The sequence below is a fragment of the Nerophis lumbriciformis genome, linkage group LG06 (genome assembly GCF_033978685.3).
Source record: "Nerophis lumbriciformis linkage group LG06, RoL_Nlum_v2.1, whole genome shotgun sequence".
In the NCBI taxonomy this organism is placed as follows: domain Eukaryota; kingdom Metazoa; phylum Chordata; class Actinopteri; order Syngnathiformes; family Syngnathidae; genus Nerophis; species Nerophis lumbriciformis.
The window spans coordinates 33,294,498-33,310,950 of NC_084553.2; the positions used below are offsets into that span (position 1 = coordinate 33,294,498).

The 16,453-nt window shown below is 39.7% G+C and overlaps 2 protein-coding genes across 5 annotated transcripts; one reads left to right on the forward strand and one right to left on the reverse strand.

Moving 5' to 3' along the window:
* Window positions 1-39: 39 nt before the first annotated feature.
* Window positions 40-3,861, reverse strand: cox4i1 (cytochrome c oxidase subunit 4I1). 4 transcript variants are annotated; one of them, XM_061964186.2, is made up of 5 exons: window positions 3,775-3,861; window positions 2,383-2,459; window positions 1,771-1,938; window positions 491-622; window positions 40-358 (listed from the first exon to the last, which is right to left on the reverse strand). In XM_061964186.2, the coding sequence occupies exons 2-5, from the start codon at window positions 2,456-2,458 to the stop codon at window positions 222-224; spliced, it is 513 nt and encodes a 170-aa protein (XP_061820170.1). In that variant the 5' UTR covers window position 2,459; window positions 3,775-3,861; the 3' UTR covers window positions 40-221. The 4 variants fall into 4 exon arrangements, with proteins under 4 accessions (XP_061820170.1, XP_061820172.1, XP_061820173.1 ...); XM_061964188.2 differs by having other exon boundaries at window positions 1,771-1,935; window positions 3,775-3,860; XM_061964189.2 differs by lacking the exon at window positions 3,775-3,861 and adding an exon at window positions 3,218-3,236 and having other exon boundaries at window positions 1,771-1,935.
* Window positions 3,456-12,408, forward strand: emc8 (ER membrane protein complex subunit 8). Its single transcript, XM_061964185.2, has 5 exons — window positions 3,456-4,376; window positions 6,286-6,362; window positions 9,841-9,910; window positions 11,067-11,161; window positions 11,251-12,408. The coding sequence occupies exons 1-5, from the start codon at window positions 4,161-4,163 to the stop codon at window positions 11,408-11,410; spliced, it is 618 nt and encodes a 205-aa protein (XP_061820169.1). The 5' UTR covers window positions 3,456-4,160; the 3' UTR covers window positions 11,411-12,408.
* The last annotated feature ends 4,045 nt before the right edge of the window (window positions 12,409-16,453 follow it).

A 16,453-nucleotide genomic window follows, 5' to 3' on the forward strand; every position in this document is an offset into this window, starting at 1 on the left:
TCAGCACCTTTTCTTTGCAAACCCCAGTCAAACAGCACATTTTTGATTGATGTTTTATTTTATTTCTCTAATGTACAATGAACATAAGAGGAAGAGGTCTTCCATAATAATCACACTGAGGTAAAGTGGGCAAAGGATAAATACAGTAATGCAGTTATTTCTGGATCTTTGAATTGGTCTGCTTTTTGTTTTCAAGTGTGTGACATGGTCCGCTTGTAACTTTACTTCTTCCACTGCTTGTTTTCGTAGTCCCAGTTAAAAGACAAGCCTTGCACAGGGTTCATTTTCATGTCCAGCATCCTTTGCAGCTCTTTTGCTTTGTACTCATCATCAAATGTGTGAGGAACTGGTCCATACACTGGAAAGATAGACAGACGTTCAACCTATTTTGGCTGCTTGAAAGCAACAATGTAATCCTCAAGAATTGCATTTTTACATTGATCTAAACAAACTTTGATCAAATATAGCAATATATACTGCAAGAACTTACCATACTTCCTCTGCCAAAGCACCACCAGACCGGTCAAGCCAAAAAAGAACAACACTCCGCCAGTCACAGACTTCCACTCAGAAGATGCCCGGTTCATCTCAGCAAAGCTCTCATTGAAGCTAATGCGATACACTGAATGGGCAGAGAATGGTTGAGCACAAATTTAGTTAATTAAAGGTTTAGAAATGTAGTGTATGCATTATTTACCATATTTTTCGGACTGTAGGGTGCATTTAAAATCCTTTCATTTTCTCAAAAATCGTTATTGCACCTTATAACCCGGTGCGCCTAATGTACTTATCAATTATGGTTGTACTTAAGGCAATTTTATTTAATACATGGTGTGATGATAAGTGTGACCAGTAGATGGCAATCACAAGAGGTACATGTGGAATGCAAGTTTGCCTGGTCAATAAATTACGCTAACAAGTAAGCAAACAACGCCAAAACTTTTATGTTTCATTAAGAATATACACACAGCGTTTAAACATCTGTCACACTGGTTGTTTGACTTTGATAAGCTAGGAAGCCGCACAGCTTGATGGAACGATTACGGCTTCTGTAGTCAGACGTAATGTGCTTCAACATACGGGTATTGTTATGGTGCGAGTGCGTGTGTGTTTAAGGAACCCGAAATGGCACCTTTTAGGATACATCATTATCTAGCGTTTTGTTTCACAACAATATGCAAAACCTACTTGTCTTACCTATTGGCACTTTCTAATGTGTATTTGAGATCTGCATAAATCCAGAAAATTAGAGCGTGGCCGCCATTGTCGTCCACGCAGTCGTCAACAAGTTCTTTATATTTCTCTAACCTCTTGTTGTGGGGCATTCATCCTCCGCTGCTGCCATTTCTAATATAAAGTAGCATAAAGTTTAATTTAATCTGTCAGTAGACTCGCTGTGGAAGCGCTAAAAACTACTAATACAACAAAGATGACGAGGAGACAACGCTGTTGAAGTGGGCCACTTACATAAGACCGCCCATAAAACGGCACATCTTGAAGAGACGGTCAGAAAGAAGATTGAAGATGGTCTTTAAAACATAATCCATGCAACATATTGACCAAAAAAATCATTGTTTCATGTTACATAGACCACAAGAAAGTGTTTTAAATGTAGGAAAAAATATATGACCCGTTTAATGCGGCTTTTGTATACAAATAAAGCTGAATAGAACCGCTCATCGGCAGTGCGCCCTACGGTCTATAAAATATGGTAACTGTATTGTAATAAGGTCTACCAGAACAACACAAAACACTGTAGCCAATGCTCACATGCTATCTTCTCCTCATTGGAGAGTGTAGCCCATGAACCCATCTCCTTATCCTTGAGGGATTTCTGTTCTGCACTCAGGTCCTGCACATAGCGGACCTCTGGGAGGGGGGTGTCCACACTGTCAAAGTAGGCAGGGAGAGTATAGGCCTCCACCTTTGCGACACCTGCTAGAACACAGAGACAATAATAACGTCTGAAATTAAGACATATACGGTATGTGAACATGTACAGTATGCTTACTGTGAAGCTGTGCACACTAACTTAATCATTTACAAATCATCATACATCAAATTATCCCTTTGTTTATGTGTTATTAATTTCCAGGCCAATCTTTAACAGCCTTTTCTCCACTGTAAACTTGAGCTTTATTGATGCCATGTCTGCCGTGCAAGCAATGTGTGTTTGACAAAGACGACGATTTCGAGTTTTCAAAAACTGTAAGCCATTATGATCAAAATATCGCACTTCGAAAATGAGTTGTATAATATTCACATATTATGTTTACATTTGACGTTGAATTGCTGATACATCAGCAAACTCAAAAACACAAATGTCTAAACAAAAGGGGTTACATGTTGCTTCCTTTGTTTTTCCTTGTCTACAATATTCACCATGACTTCCACGTAGGCACACAGCTGTGGAAATGGCACGTTTGCCAACAAGACTCAGGGCTCTGGTCGCCAGCATTCTGTGGGGAAAAAAAGAAACATTCATTATCCAAACATAATTCGAATGACAAATAAAAATTATGAAACAAAATTTTGCTGTAAGATACAAACACCGTTAGACTGCTTTGATCAATCATCCTGAGAAATATGAAACTAAGTACTCAGTTTCTCGCAAACATTTACAAAGAAAATGATGCGCTTCATTACACAGAGTTTGAAGGTTGACTAATTCATCGACACTTCTCGAAGACATACCGTATTTTTCGGATAATAAATCAATCCGGAGTATAAGTCGCACCGACCGAAAATGCATAATAAAGAAGGAAAAAAACATACATAAGTTGCACTAGAGTATAAGTCACTTTTCTGGGTATTTGATAAAATCCAACACCAAGAATAGACATTTGAAAGGCAATTTAAAATACATAAGAACAGTGAACAACAGGCTGAATAAGTGTACGTTATATGACGCATAAATAACCAACTGAGAACGTGCCTGGTATGTTAACGTAACATATTATGGTAAGAGTCATTCAAATAACTATAACATATAGAACATGCTATACGTTTACTAAACAATCTGTCCCGCTGATATACGCCTAGTCTCTTACGTGAATGAGATAAATAATATTATTTAATATTTTACGGTAATGTGTTAATAATTTCACACATAAATCGCTCCAGAGTATAAAACTATGAAGAAAACTGCGAATTATAATCCGAAAAATACGGTATGTTGATTGCATGCATTAAATTTGTAATAAAACCTCCTCCTGACCAGATTGCATTCGAAGGCGCCTTTTCAAATGTCATAACGTACTGACCCCGATAACTGTCAAACCACAGTTACTTAATTTTACAGCACCGATATTAAATCTGATACTTGACGTACATAAGTCGATCAAAGTATCAAAACCTGACGTCTGGCATAGTCTGTGTTCGCAGCAGTTCTTGGCTAGCTTTAGCATTAGCTGCACACGCAAGGTCATAGCGCCCCGGTAAAACGCAATTGATGAGTATTGCTGTAGGTTGTGTTATTCAGCACTTGGGTCGCTGGTGGCAAATCTGTTTCAAATAGACAATTGAAGAAAAGCCCTAAAGGAAAACACACAAACATCCATCTTGTGTTAAGCTAACGACAGCTTGCTAGGCAACAGTTAGTTAAAGCTAGCTTTGAACGGCTTGGACAAAGTCACTCGGTTCATCTCAAAGGAATTCGGCTTAAATTGTCAGAAAAACGTGTATTATTCGGATATGCAAGTATAATGTTATGACAACTCTTAAATTCTGACAAATACCGACAAGACACCGTAAATAAACAATTAAATAGCTTACTGTGTCGTCCTTGCTGCCGTCTACAGATACTCAGAAAGGAAGTGTGACACAGGCCGGAAGTACTTCAGAAGTAGGTCACGCCTTTACGACACAATTGACGGTAACATCGTTACGGTTTACGTTAGCGCCGGTTCGGCAGTGGACGAGTTCGTAAAGAAAAAAGGAAGATAAGTTGACAATCGCATCGTCTTACTCGGCTCATTTTTGACGATGCAAATAAGGACATCCCTTTATCGTAGTTACATGTAATATTCGTGTGGATGTTTAGCGTCAAGCTCATGTTCTTTCTCTAACGTAATAACCGAGGTACGACTTTTATCACCGGCATGATATACAATATTAGCTAACTTGTTAAAAATCGCGTCTGGCATATTCCTCTCGCCATCATGCCTATTCAGCTGACAAGTCAGGCGTACTGTAAAATGATCTTACACGCTGCCAAGTATCCTCATAACGCCGTGAATGGCTTACTGGTGGCAGAAAAAGGCAAGGAGAAAAAGAAAGAAAGTCACCCCCACGACCCTGTCTTGTGTGTGGACTGTGTACCGCTCTTCCACTGCACTCTGGCTCTGGCACCCATGCTGGAAGTTGCTTTAACACTGGTGAGTCGATTTCGCTCACTATTACCATGCATAGTGGAAACCTAATGTAGTCTGTGTTAACAACCGTTACCTAAAAAATATATGTGCTCTGTTAGGCAGCACGGTGGCACAGGGGTTAGTTCATTTGCCTCACAATACGAAGGTCCAGAGTTCAATCCCGGGCTCGGGATCTTTCTGTGTGGTGTTTGCATGTTCTCCAGCTTCCTCCCACCTCCAAAGACATGCACCTGGGGATAGGTTGATTGGCAACACTAAATCGGCCCGAGTGTGTGAATGTGAGTGTGAATGTTGTCTGTCTATCTGTGTTGGCCCTGCGATGAGGTGGCGACTTGTCCAGGGTGTACCCCGCCTTCTGCCCGAATGCAGCTGAGATAGGCTCCAGCACCCCCCGCGACCCCGAAAGGGACAAGCAGTAGAAAATGGATGGATGGATCAATCAATCAAAGTTTATTTATATAGCCCTAAATCACAAGTGTCTCAAAGGGCGGCACAAGCCACAACGACATCCTCGGCTCAGATCCCACATCAGGGCAAGGAAAAAACTCAACCCATTGGGCTACAATGAGAAACCTTGGAGGGGACCGCAGATGTGGGGACGACCGGTGCAATGGACGTCGAGTGTGTGCCCTAGGCATGACGTTAAAGTGCATCCGGCAGTGGAGGCTCCTCTATGGGGTCTTGGGGCACAAGGAGGTTAACCCCTTTACTACTGTTACCCCAGGTGGCCCTTGGCAAAGGCCTAGTACCTGACTGCCCCCTAGCCAGGGATACGGTGAAGACCTCAACGGCGGAGCAGGCGGAAGACGGTAGATTTAAGAACGACCACAACGGCTGCGATGGCGGAAGAAGGCTGCAGCAGAAAAGAGTCCCCAGTCGTCTTGGACTCCATGCCACTGGACCCTGACCCGATTCTGTCAAGGATCGTGTGGTGACTTGTCTGTGCACCAGTATCCCCACATTAAACTAAGTCACGCACAGGCATCCTCCATAAAGGGATACACCCCTACCAGGAGGATCACCATACTCGTTAGAGTGACCAACGATGATGATGGTGGTCGAGTGGATCTAGTTAATAGTGTGAGAGTCCAGTCTATAGTGGGGCCAGCAGGGGATCATTTTAGGTGGAGACAGGTCAGCAGCGCAGAGACGTCCCTAACTGATGCACAGAGGAGTGGTCCACCCCGGGTCCCGACTTTGAACATGCTGAACAGCTAGCGCGTCATCTGTGGTCACCTAATCTGTGCCGTCCCCTCTCCACGAAGGAGAGGGGGGCAGAGCAGAAAAGAAACGGCAGATCAACTGGTCTAAAAGCGGGGTCTATTTAAAGTTAAAGTTAAAGTTAAAGTACCAATGATTGTCACACACACACTAGGTGTGGCGAAATTATTCTCTGCATTTGACCCATCACCCTTGATCACCCCCTGGGAGGTGAGGGGAGCAGTGGGCAGCAGCGGTGGCCGCGCCCGGGAATCATTTTGGTGATTTAACCCCCAATTCCAACCCTTGATGCTGAGTGCCAATATGACTCGGCCGGGATTTGAACTCACAACCTACCGATCTCAGGACGGACACTCTAACCACTATGCCACTGAGTAGGTTAAAGGCTGGAGTATACAAATTAGTTTTAAGATGGGACTTAAATGCTTCTACTGATGTGTTCAGTTATTTTTAATATTATTTAACATGCAGTGAAGGATTTATTGTACCACTGTATATTTTCTGTAAAATGTGAGTTGAAGATGTGGTTTGATAGTGTGGAAGACAACAGAACCTGATATAATCTAGTTGGAGAACCCAGAGATGGGAAAACAACAAGACTGTAATTACTAATTACATAATATATATGTTTCTACATGACTACTGTGTCTGTCATTTAATGCTGACTTCTCAATGCCTTTGTGCTTTACAGATTGATACTTGGTGTAAGGAAAATAATTACGTTATTGTCGCTTACTATCAAGCCAACGAATGCATCAAGGATCCAAGGTAACGATATTTGAGACGCGGACGGGTTTTGATAAAACAACCAGTGAAAACTTGTATATACAGTAGTACCGTATTGACCCCGGATATAAGATATTATTTTTTTTAGTATTTTATTTGAGTTTTTATTTATATTGTTATATTTGGCATTAAAATATTAATACAATGATACCTCTGCTTACGACCGAGCTCTTAGCCCAAAACACTTGTAACCTAAATCAATTCTACCATGAGAAATAAAGCCAAAATAGCAATAACTTAAGTTGAATAAAATATACAAAATAATTGACTATATACAGAATAGAGTAAAAAAAGTTAAATATAAGAATGTTATATGCATTTTAAAAAAGAAAAACAAACTTAAGATAATTCTGTATGAAAAACATTACAATAGCATTTACTACAAACAACTAGAGTAGTTTTATTAAATGATGTAATATTGTTCAGCATTTACCTTGGGGAGCAGAATTTTGTAGGCGTCTCATTTAAGCTGCTTCCCCATCACAATAATAATTAAAAATGTAATAATAGGAACTCGGAAATCGTTGTTTATGTTGCACACTAGGGCTGCACGATTTTGAGAAAAACCTAGTTGCGATTTTTCTCTCAAAAATGCAATGGCGATTTGATTTGCGCTTTTTATATTTTATAAATAAAAATGCAGTAAAACTGTGAACATAAGTGAAGGAAGACATGTTACTTTTAGACTGTCAATCAACATATTCTTGCCTCAAGGTGCCACACATTAGATAGAACAATATTCAATAATTTACTTTCAAAAATGTTTGGCTTTATGCAGGCAGACTCAAAGCTTTTGTCTACACCATGCTCCTTGACTGAATAAATAATCGATAAAAACAAGTGTTTATAATGTAATGTAATCATAGAATATAATAATGCAAGTAACCATTTAAAATGATATAAACTTTTATTGCTCATTACTGTATATATATATTTTTTTATCAATTTACAGTAATTGGAAGGTAAACAACTTTGTTATGTTATCTTAAATAAATAAACAAACAAAATAAAATAGATTAATTTCTGTAAGCAAAAATGTTACTTAAATAAATATTGAACATCTTAAAGTGCATCTTTTTCCCAGTTAGAAAAACTAGGTCGGACCTTGTCTTGTTTTGTTGCCATCACCTGATCACGGCATTTTCGCTCGTTTTTTCATGATGATGGGCTAATAACGCCCATCCGATATTACAGGTGGGGGAAATAATAGATTTTTAGATACCGGTACATTGAAATTTGGGCATGGATGTTTATAGAATCGATTAGTAAATGTCAGTCGATTTATTTATTGTAAATAAAGTTATGCAGACAGTTCTAAGATTTGCCTGACTGCAGTGAGCCACCTCATCGAGAGATCGGATCAGCTCCTTTAATACAGGTCACTTATGTTCCAGTTTTGCAAACATTTTCATTAGTTTCAAAAATATGGGAATTAATCAAAGAATCAATTATCGATTTTTAATCGAATCGTAGCTCCTGAATTGTAATCATAATCGAATTGTGAGGTGGCCAAAGATTCCCACCTCTATACGATATGAAGCTGAACTATTGCCACAAAGGGTCTTTTGGCTTTGTAATCATATTTTTTTTCCCCTAATTTTGCCTTTCGCCCAAGTGCAGCTGGGTAGACTCCAGCCACCCCGCTACCCCGAGTGGGACAAGCGGTAAGAAATGGATGGATGGATGACATTTTTGTTACTCTGCGGCGTGGCGCGAGTAGGGAAGCTGTCTGTACGTGCTATCTGTGTGTGTAAAGCTGACGCCCCACTCTCCGCCCACCAACGAGACAAAGATTGCTAATGAGTGAAAAGAGGGATCAATGCGATCAGTTAATTTAGTTGTTAAATAAACACGCTCAGAGTGATGCAAAGAGAGAGAGGTCTTTTTCCCGGTTTGAAAAACGTGAGGCTCAACAATACTGATTGGCAAATATGTCTGTCACTCAAAGGCTGATGACGGCGGGGGAAAAACAAACCCAAAAACTCAGCCTTTTGCGTTTATGTAATCGCACTAATTAAAACCTCAATGTCGATTAATCGTGCAGCCATATTGTATTTGAGTGAGGGACCGGAGAGGTCAGAGTTGACAGAAAGCTGTGTCTGTGTACCAAAAGTAATGCTCAACCGTCAAGTTAAAAACCAACTTAAATATGTCTAATACAGCATCAGCAGCTTCTGTATATTTATAATGGACTAATGTCCACCGTTTGTGGCTGCAGCTTGTTTGATGTAGACTGAACTGCTGTATGACTGCTAAATAGTGGGACATGTTTTTAACGGTTTGTTTCTCTAATTCGGTCTTCCGCTTCTTCTTCTATGCACTGTCAGTTCCAGTGATTGGAGGGAAGGATTGTGTCAATCTCTGGCTGTAGGCTGTGGTAGGCCTGGGCCAATAGCAAATACATTAATAATCAAAGGATAAATGAAAATTAACTTGATAACTTTGCTTTCATCGATAAATTGCCATGTCTGTGTGTGTTAGTTTTTTTCGTCTCTTGCTTTCAAACAAGATGCAAGAGGATTTACTCTGTGTATCTCTCTCAGCACCTAAGCGCATTTATTAGATAGCAGAAATAAATGAACAGAGTGAACCCTCTTGCCAGTCATCCAAAATCTTTGTATCCGTGGGCAGAGACGGGACAGCTAGCTTACCCACACAGGAGTTACAACTCGCCAGGCCCAGTAAGAAGCACCACAAGGTAACACAATTTAGGAGGATAAAAGATGATTGCAAAGCCAAATGTCAGGTGTGGGAAATACTTTGGCTTCAAACGAATGAGCAAGTATGCCCAATGTATTAGAAAGTGATAGCAACAACAACAAAAAAACATGACCGAAAACCAAATCCAAAAACTTCACTTCAAAATGTTTCCTGTTCAATGTGCAATTTTTGATAACAAAGTTTGAGAGTACATTTTATTTTTATTGTTGAATTAAAAGTTAGTAACATTTGAATTACAATGATTAAAATAAAACCTACTGAGAAATCAAAAGTTTATAGTGTTTATTGTGGAATACTTGCATTATTTTGATTATTAAATATTATGATTACAATTTGGTCTAAATATTGCTGACAATAATATTGTTTATCGGCAATAATTTGTTGGACAATACATTACCGGTACTCAGCAAAATTCATAATCAGCCCAGGCCTAGGTTGTGAACAATTACAATTCAACTGACAATAGATGGGGCTGGTAACTGTAATTACGCTCGTGACTGAAGCAAAACAAAAAGCCAGGAGACAACTCTTATCTCAAATTATTCGTAAGGAGGAGTACCACTGTACATGCAAACCATCACTAATCAACTTCTCCCTAAGCGAGTCAGAGCTTCACTCAACAAAGTCTTGGTAAAAAATGTTCTTATATACATGATTGTCTTCTATTTGAGTCAATACGGTAGTTTTTCAGGATTCATATGTTAAATGTTGTTTTTCCCCCACATCCTCTACTTTGTAGACCCAACCAGGTTGCGGAAAAAGTGGCAGCAAGGATTTCTGAGAGTTTCAGTGATGCTGCGATTGTTATGGTAAAGAAACATTTTTAACTGGATTACCCAATTTAAACAAACATTTATTTGTCAATGCTGCCCAGTAGAAAGTAATTACTGTGTGGTAAGGAAAGTATTAAGTATTATACAGTGGAACATTGATTTACAAATTGAATTGGTTCTTGAACAGGGTTCATAAATAAAAAGGTTTGTATAAGTTCACAATTTTTCTCCATACGAAACAAAGTAAATATAAGTTTCAGCCTCGACAAAAGTCCATATTTTAGTAAAGGTTTGTACATTTTGAACTCAGTATAAAGCGCTTTACAGTACGGTATATCAAATAACCATAACAAGGGGGTGAGGGATCAATTTTCTATTTAATAACAAATCTAAAACAACAACAAATAGCTCAACTGTCCACTTCCTATTCAGCCGCCACTCACAATCTAAATCACAAAAAACCTTAACTTTCACAGTTAAGGGTTAGGAATACAATGATTAGGAACCCAACAATAAATCCACTTAACCTTGTTGGTTAATCTTCTTTGTGTGCAGTGGAAGGGAGGGGAATAGGGGGAGGCAGCAATGTCGAAAACGCTGATACTTCCTGAATGTTTCAAACCACAAATCGCTTGTCCGTTGCTTTCTTTGGACTCATATTTAGCTAGCAAAACTTGGAAAACATATAAAAAGGCTAAAAAAAAACTCATTTTAAAAAGGTCACAGAGTACCGAACGACAGACTGCTATGCTGACTGAATAAGCACCGGAGATCGATCAGCCCACTCCCAATAGATGTGCAGCCGGGCACAAAATGGCTGTGCTGCCGGGCACAAAATGGCTGTGCTGCAGGCAAACAATAGGTGTCTGAAACATACGTACATTGAGACAAGGTTCGTACACCAAAGCACATTTGTGGTCTGTGGTTCGTAAATCGAAAAGGTCATACAATGAGCGGTTTGTAAACTAAGGCTCCACTTTTTCTACAGTCTCAGCTTTGTCACAAATATCCATTTTGTTGCTTCCCTAAGTCTTCTTATGAATACAATTAGTTTTTACCATTGACAAGAAGTAAATAAAGGACACTGGTTCCTCCATTGTAATTTAGTGGGTTGCAACTGATGCATTCAATGCGCTGTGGTTTTCACAGTTTCCAGTGTATATATCCACATGACATCAATGTTTGTTGTCAGGTGGACAGCAGCAGGTTAAGAATGAGTTGCCAGGAGTCCATTGTAATTATTTATGATCATCATGAAGATAAATGGAAAAGCAGAGATGTCACTGTGTAAGTATTTCATATTTTTCAGATAATTCCCTCTTTTGTTGTTAACATTTGGCTCAAATTAGTTTTAAACAACTCTGTCATCTTTCCAGCGACTCCTTCGAGGACTGGAGCGAAGCCCAGAAGATCACATCGGCTCTTTTAGAGGGAAGGTCCTACGAGGACTTGATTGATTTTGACAATCACTTGGATGACCTCAGGAACGACTGGACCAACCCGGTGATCAACAAGTCCGTCCTGGATCTGTGCTAAGAGGTGCGTGGAGGCCACTGCCACTGCAACTTTATGTGGACTGGGAGCACACAACACTCCATAAAGTCCCGGTTCCAGCTTCAAGTTCTGCTGCTGTCCCGAATTTGCGGACCTTTTGTTGGTCAAACTCTCTCAAGGGCAAGTACTTGATGTGCATTTTGGCAGCTGGTAAAGAGAAATATGTCAACATGCATTTTATAAAGAATGCTGTTTCTTAATTTGTAGTTAGGTCCATAAATTAAAACTCTTGACTATTAAACAGTTTTATTTTCCTTTACATTTATATAGGAGTAAAGTCAGAATTTTAGTTGAGACTAACCACAATGCTGAAATCCTTTCTAGGAACATTATTTGAAAGATTTCAACATTAACTCAGTCTGCCTCTTTGTTTCATTACTTTATTTGATTGAGCTCTCCTAATCTAAAAACTATAACAAATGTAATTGCAGCAATTATTTTTAAGATAACAGTCATTTGTAAGCCATAGCAAGTAACTGCAGTATTGTGTTTTCATTTCATTAAACTGATTTTATTTAACTGAATGTACATTTTGGAAGTGAAACATTTTATGCCACTTGTCTATCACTGGAGTTTAATTTGGAAAAAGTTATCTTTTTTTAAATCACGTCACTTTCAAGGGAATATAAATAAATATTTGGTTTTGATTTGAGTGTATTAAACTAATCAAGGTTGGCATTATTTTACTTTTAATGAGTGACACACACACACACAATAGTGGAAAGCAACTGATGTGAACAATTGTCTATCAAGTAAACCACACATGCTAATACAGTGATTACTACATTAACATTTTATTTAGTCAATTCACTACATTAACATTTTATTGAGTCAATTTACTATAATGCAAAAAGTCAAAATAGGATGCAAGTACCTTACAATTTAAAGTTGAACTTGTATTTTCCTCAAACTGCTCTGTACAATATTAATTTGTATTTGTAATTGATAAATAAGTCAAATAGTGTATATACCGTATTTATAATATTTGTACTTTATAAGATTAAAATATCACAACTATTCCTTTTTCGAGTCACTTTCATTCATTATTACCTCCACCAGGATGTTAATCATTGCCATTTGTTTGTCAGGTAGTTAGAAACTTTCACTAAATGTCCAAAATGGGAACAGAAGCAAGTCATTACATTTAGGTTCGGATCTGGATCAGTTTAGATAACACATGTTCAGTAAATTTCAGAAATGGGATAAGGATCAAGTGATGATTTCATCACTTGTTTCATCCATCCATCCATTTTCTACCGCTTATTCCCTTTGGGGTCGTGGGGGGCGCTGGAGCCTATCTCAGCTGCAATCGGGCTGAAGGCTGCGTACACCCTGGACAAGTTGCCACCTCATCACAGGGCCAAGACAGATAGACAACATTCACACTCACATCCACACACTAGGGCCAATTTAGTGTTGCCAATCAACCTATCCCCAGGTGCATGTCTTTGGAAGTGGGAGGAAGCCGTAGTACCCGGAGGGAACCCACGCAGTCACGGGGAGAACATGCAAACTCCACACAGAAAGATCCCAAGCCTGGGATTGAACCCAAGACTACTCAGGACCTTCGTATTGTGAGGCAGATGCACTAACCCCTCTTCCACCGTGCTGCCCCACTTGTTTCATATTTATCCTAAATTTTGGGGGTGTTTAGATCGCTGTCTGGACTCGTGACCTTTTTTTTTTCTATTGGGATGTAGAGCCTGGCGTGGAGTGCTTCTCTAGTTTTACATGGGTTTATTGAAAGGATGAAAATAAAACATCCAACTTACAACACAAACTTTGGTAAATTTAAAAATGTATGGGTTTGCCAAAAGGGTAGCCAAAGCTTTTTCAGTTGGTGCACCGACTATGACAATTAGTAGGTTTCTTGAACAACAAATTGCAATTGGAGTCTGTAAATGTTGACATTCAGTATATGTAAGTACACAGGGGATGATATGTGTATGTATTTAGCAGTTTTTTTAATGTACAAAAACAATTGAGAACATTTTAATAACCACTTCTACATACAGGAAAATGCACTCAGTTACTCTTACTTAAACATCAATTAAAACACATCTATTGAGCAACAATTGGACATCATTTAGACATGAGGAACAAGAGCAGGTTTTAACTAGGTACTATCTGACTACCAAACTCTATACAGTATATGCCTAAGTGGGACATAGTGAGGCACATTATGAGCAGAGACGGTCTAACTCCCTTATACAGGTTCAGAAAAGCATAATTCTTCTGTTGCCGTATGAAGTAGCAGAATGTTTTCCAAATTAATCAATGCAAACAGAGTCTCATCATTAAGGAAGTTTGGGTTCAGAGACTGCATGCATAGCTTACAGAATCTCACAACTTTTCTTTGAAAAACACCTATTCAACTCAACTATCAGACAGTCAACCATCTGATAAAAGAGTGATCTGGGGAAGCCTTCATCGTCACTGTTTATGTGGGGACGGCGTGGCGCAGTGGAAGAGTGGCCGTGCGCGACCCGAGGGTCCCTGGTTCAATCCCCACCTAGTACCAACCTCGTCATGTCCGTTGTGTCCTGAGCAAGACACTTCACCCTTGCTCTTGATGGGTGCTGGTAGCGCCTTGCATGGCAGCTCCCTCCATCAGTGTGTGAATGTGTGTGTGAATGGGTAAATGTGGAAGTAGTGTCAAAGCGCTTTGAGTACCTTGAAGGTAGAAAAGCGCTATACAAGTACAACCCATTATCATTACCATTATCATTTCTACGGTCCTCATCACTGAGTCAAGACATCTTGAGCGTATTCTAGGACGTCTTTTGTAGTGTGTATGACTATTTTTCATTCTTACAGTAATAAAAAAATATGACTCAAAGTGCGTCCCTTGACAGTTCAATACGGAAAGCGTACTTTTGTTTCTAAATATGGGACTATTCAGTCTTTCAAGGTAAGGTTGGCATCCCTACTTCAGACCCCCTTACCCTTTCCTACACTACAAAGCTCAAATCTGCGTGAAGTTTGACAGGTGAACCTTTCAGTCAATTTCAGTAGTAATCCTCAACACTAGCGGTGGGAGACTTTGGCCGCCTAACGATTCGATTAAGATTACGATTCAGGAGCTACGACTCGATAAAAATCGATTATTAATGCACCTTTAATTTATGTATATTGATACAGTTTTACATTTATTTTCGTTTCACTACATAAGCATTTATCACTTGCAACTTTTAAAAACAGTGCATTTTCATTTGCATTTTGAACATAAGTGCCGTATAAAAAAGGAGCTGGTCGGGTCTGTGATTAGGCTCGCTGCATTCAGCCAAATTTTAGAACTGTCTAAATTACTTTATTTACAATAAATAAATTGATTGTTGACATATACTAATTGATTTTATAATCGTCCATGTCCGAATTGCGATGCATCTAAAAATCGATTATTTCCCCCACCTCAAATCAACACTATTGTGTCTTTTACTATTTTTAAGCAAAATGCATGAAGGGAGAGCCAGCTAATGGGTTTTATTGGCCCTGGCCAAATTCGGGGTTTGCAGCAGACCCAAAAACCTGCCCTTGCGGTCGAGGAAGACCCCACCTTAAGAGGATCCTCCTCAAGCCACAACCAGAATTGTGAATTTGGATGATCTAACTTTCCTCAGACTTTCTGCATCCATCCATCCATCCATTTCTACCGCTTGTCCCGTTCGGGGTCGCGGGGGTGCTGTAGCCTATCCCAGCTGCATTCGGGCAGAAGGCGGGCTACACCCTGGACAAGTCGCCACCTCATTGCAGGGCCAACACAGATAGACAGACAACATTCACACTCACATTCACACACTAGGGCCAATTTAGTGTTGCCAATCAACCTATCCCCAGGTGCATGTCTTTGGAGGTGGGAGGAAGCCGGAGTACCCGGTGGGAACCCACGCAGTCACGGGGAGAACATGCAAACTCCACACAGAAAGATCCCGAGCGCAGGATCGAACCCAGGACATTCGTATTGTGAGGCAGACGCACTAACCCCTCTTCCACCGTGCTGCCCAGACCTTCTGCATGCATCACATATTTTCATCTTTACAGCACCCCTGCGACCCCGAGAAAGACTAGCATAGCAGTAGAAAAGGGATGTATTATGGGAATAATTTTTTTTTGTCATTTATTCAATTGAATATAAATTGAAAAGGATTTACAAATAATTGTATTCCGTTTTTATTTACGATTTACACAACGTGCCAACTTCATTGGTTTTGTAGATCATATATATATACAAGTTACACCTTTTGAATGCAATTACTGAAATAAATCAAGTTTTTCAAAATATTCTAATTTACTGGCTTTTACCTGTACACATACACTGAACAAAAACATAAATGCAACACTTTTGTTTTTGCTCCCATTTTTCACAAGTTGAACTCAAAGATCTAAAACTGTAACTTTATACACAAAAGACCTACTCCTCTCAAATATTGTGCACAACTCTGTGTTAGTGAGCACTTCCTCTTTACCAAGATAATCCATCCCACCTCACAGGTGTGGCATATCAATATGCTGATTAAACAGCATGATTATTGTACAGGTGTGCCTTAGGTTGCCCACAATGAAATGTGCAGTTTTATCACACAGCACAATGCAACAGATGTCGCAATTTTTGATGGAGCATGTAGTTGCATGCTGACTGCATGAATGTCCACCAGAGCTGTTGCCCATGAATTGAATGTTCATTTCTCTACCATAAGTCATCTCCAAAGGCGTTTTCAGAAAATTTGGCACAACCACAGTCCACGTGTAACCACACCAGCCCAGGACCTCCACATCGAGCAGGTGCACCTCCGTGATCATCTGAGACCAGCCACCCAGACAGCTGCTGCAACAATTGGTTTGCATAACCAAAAGATTTCTGCACAAATTACGAGAAACAGTCTCAGGGAAGCTCATCTGCATGCTCGTTGTTCTCATCGGGGTCTCAACCTGACTGCAGTTCTTCGTCGTAACCGACTTGCGTGGGCAAATGCTTGCGCTCGATGGCGTCTAGCACGTTGGAGAGGTGTTTGCTTCACGAATTAA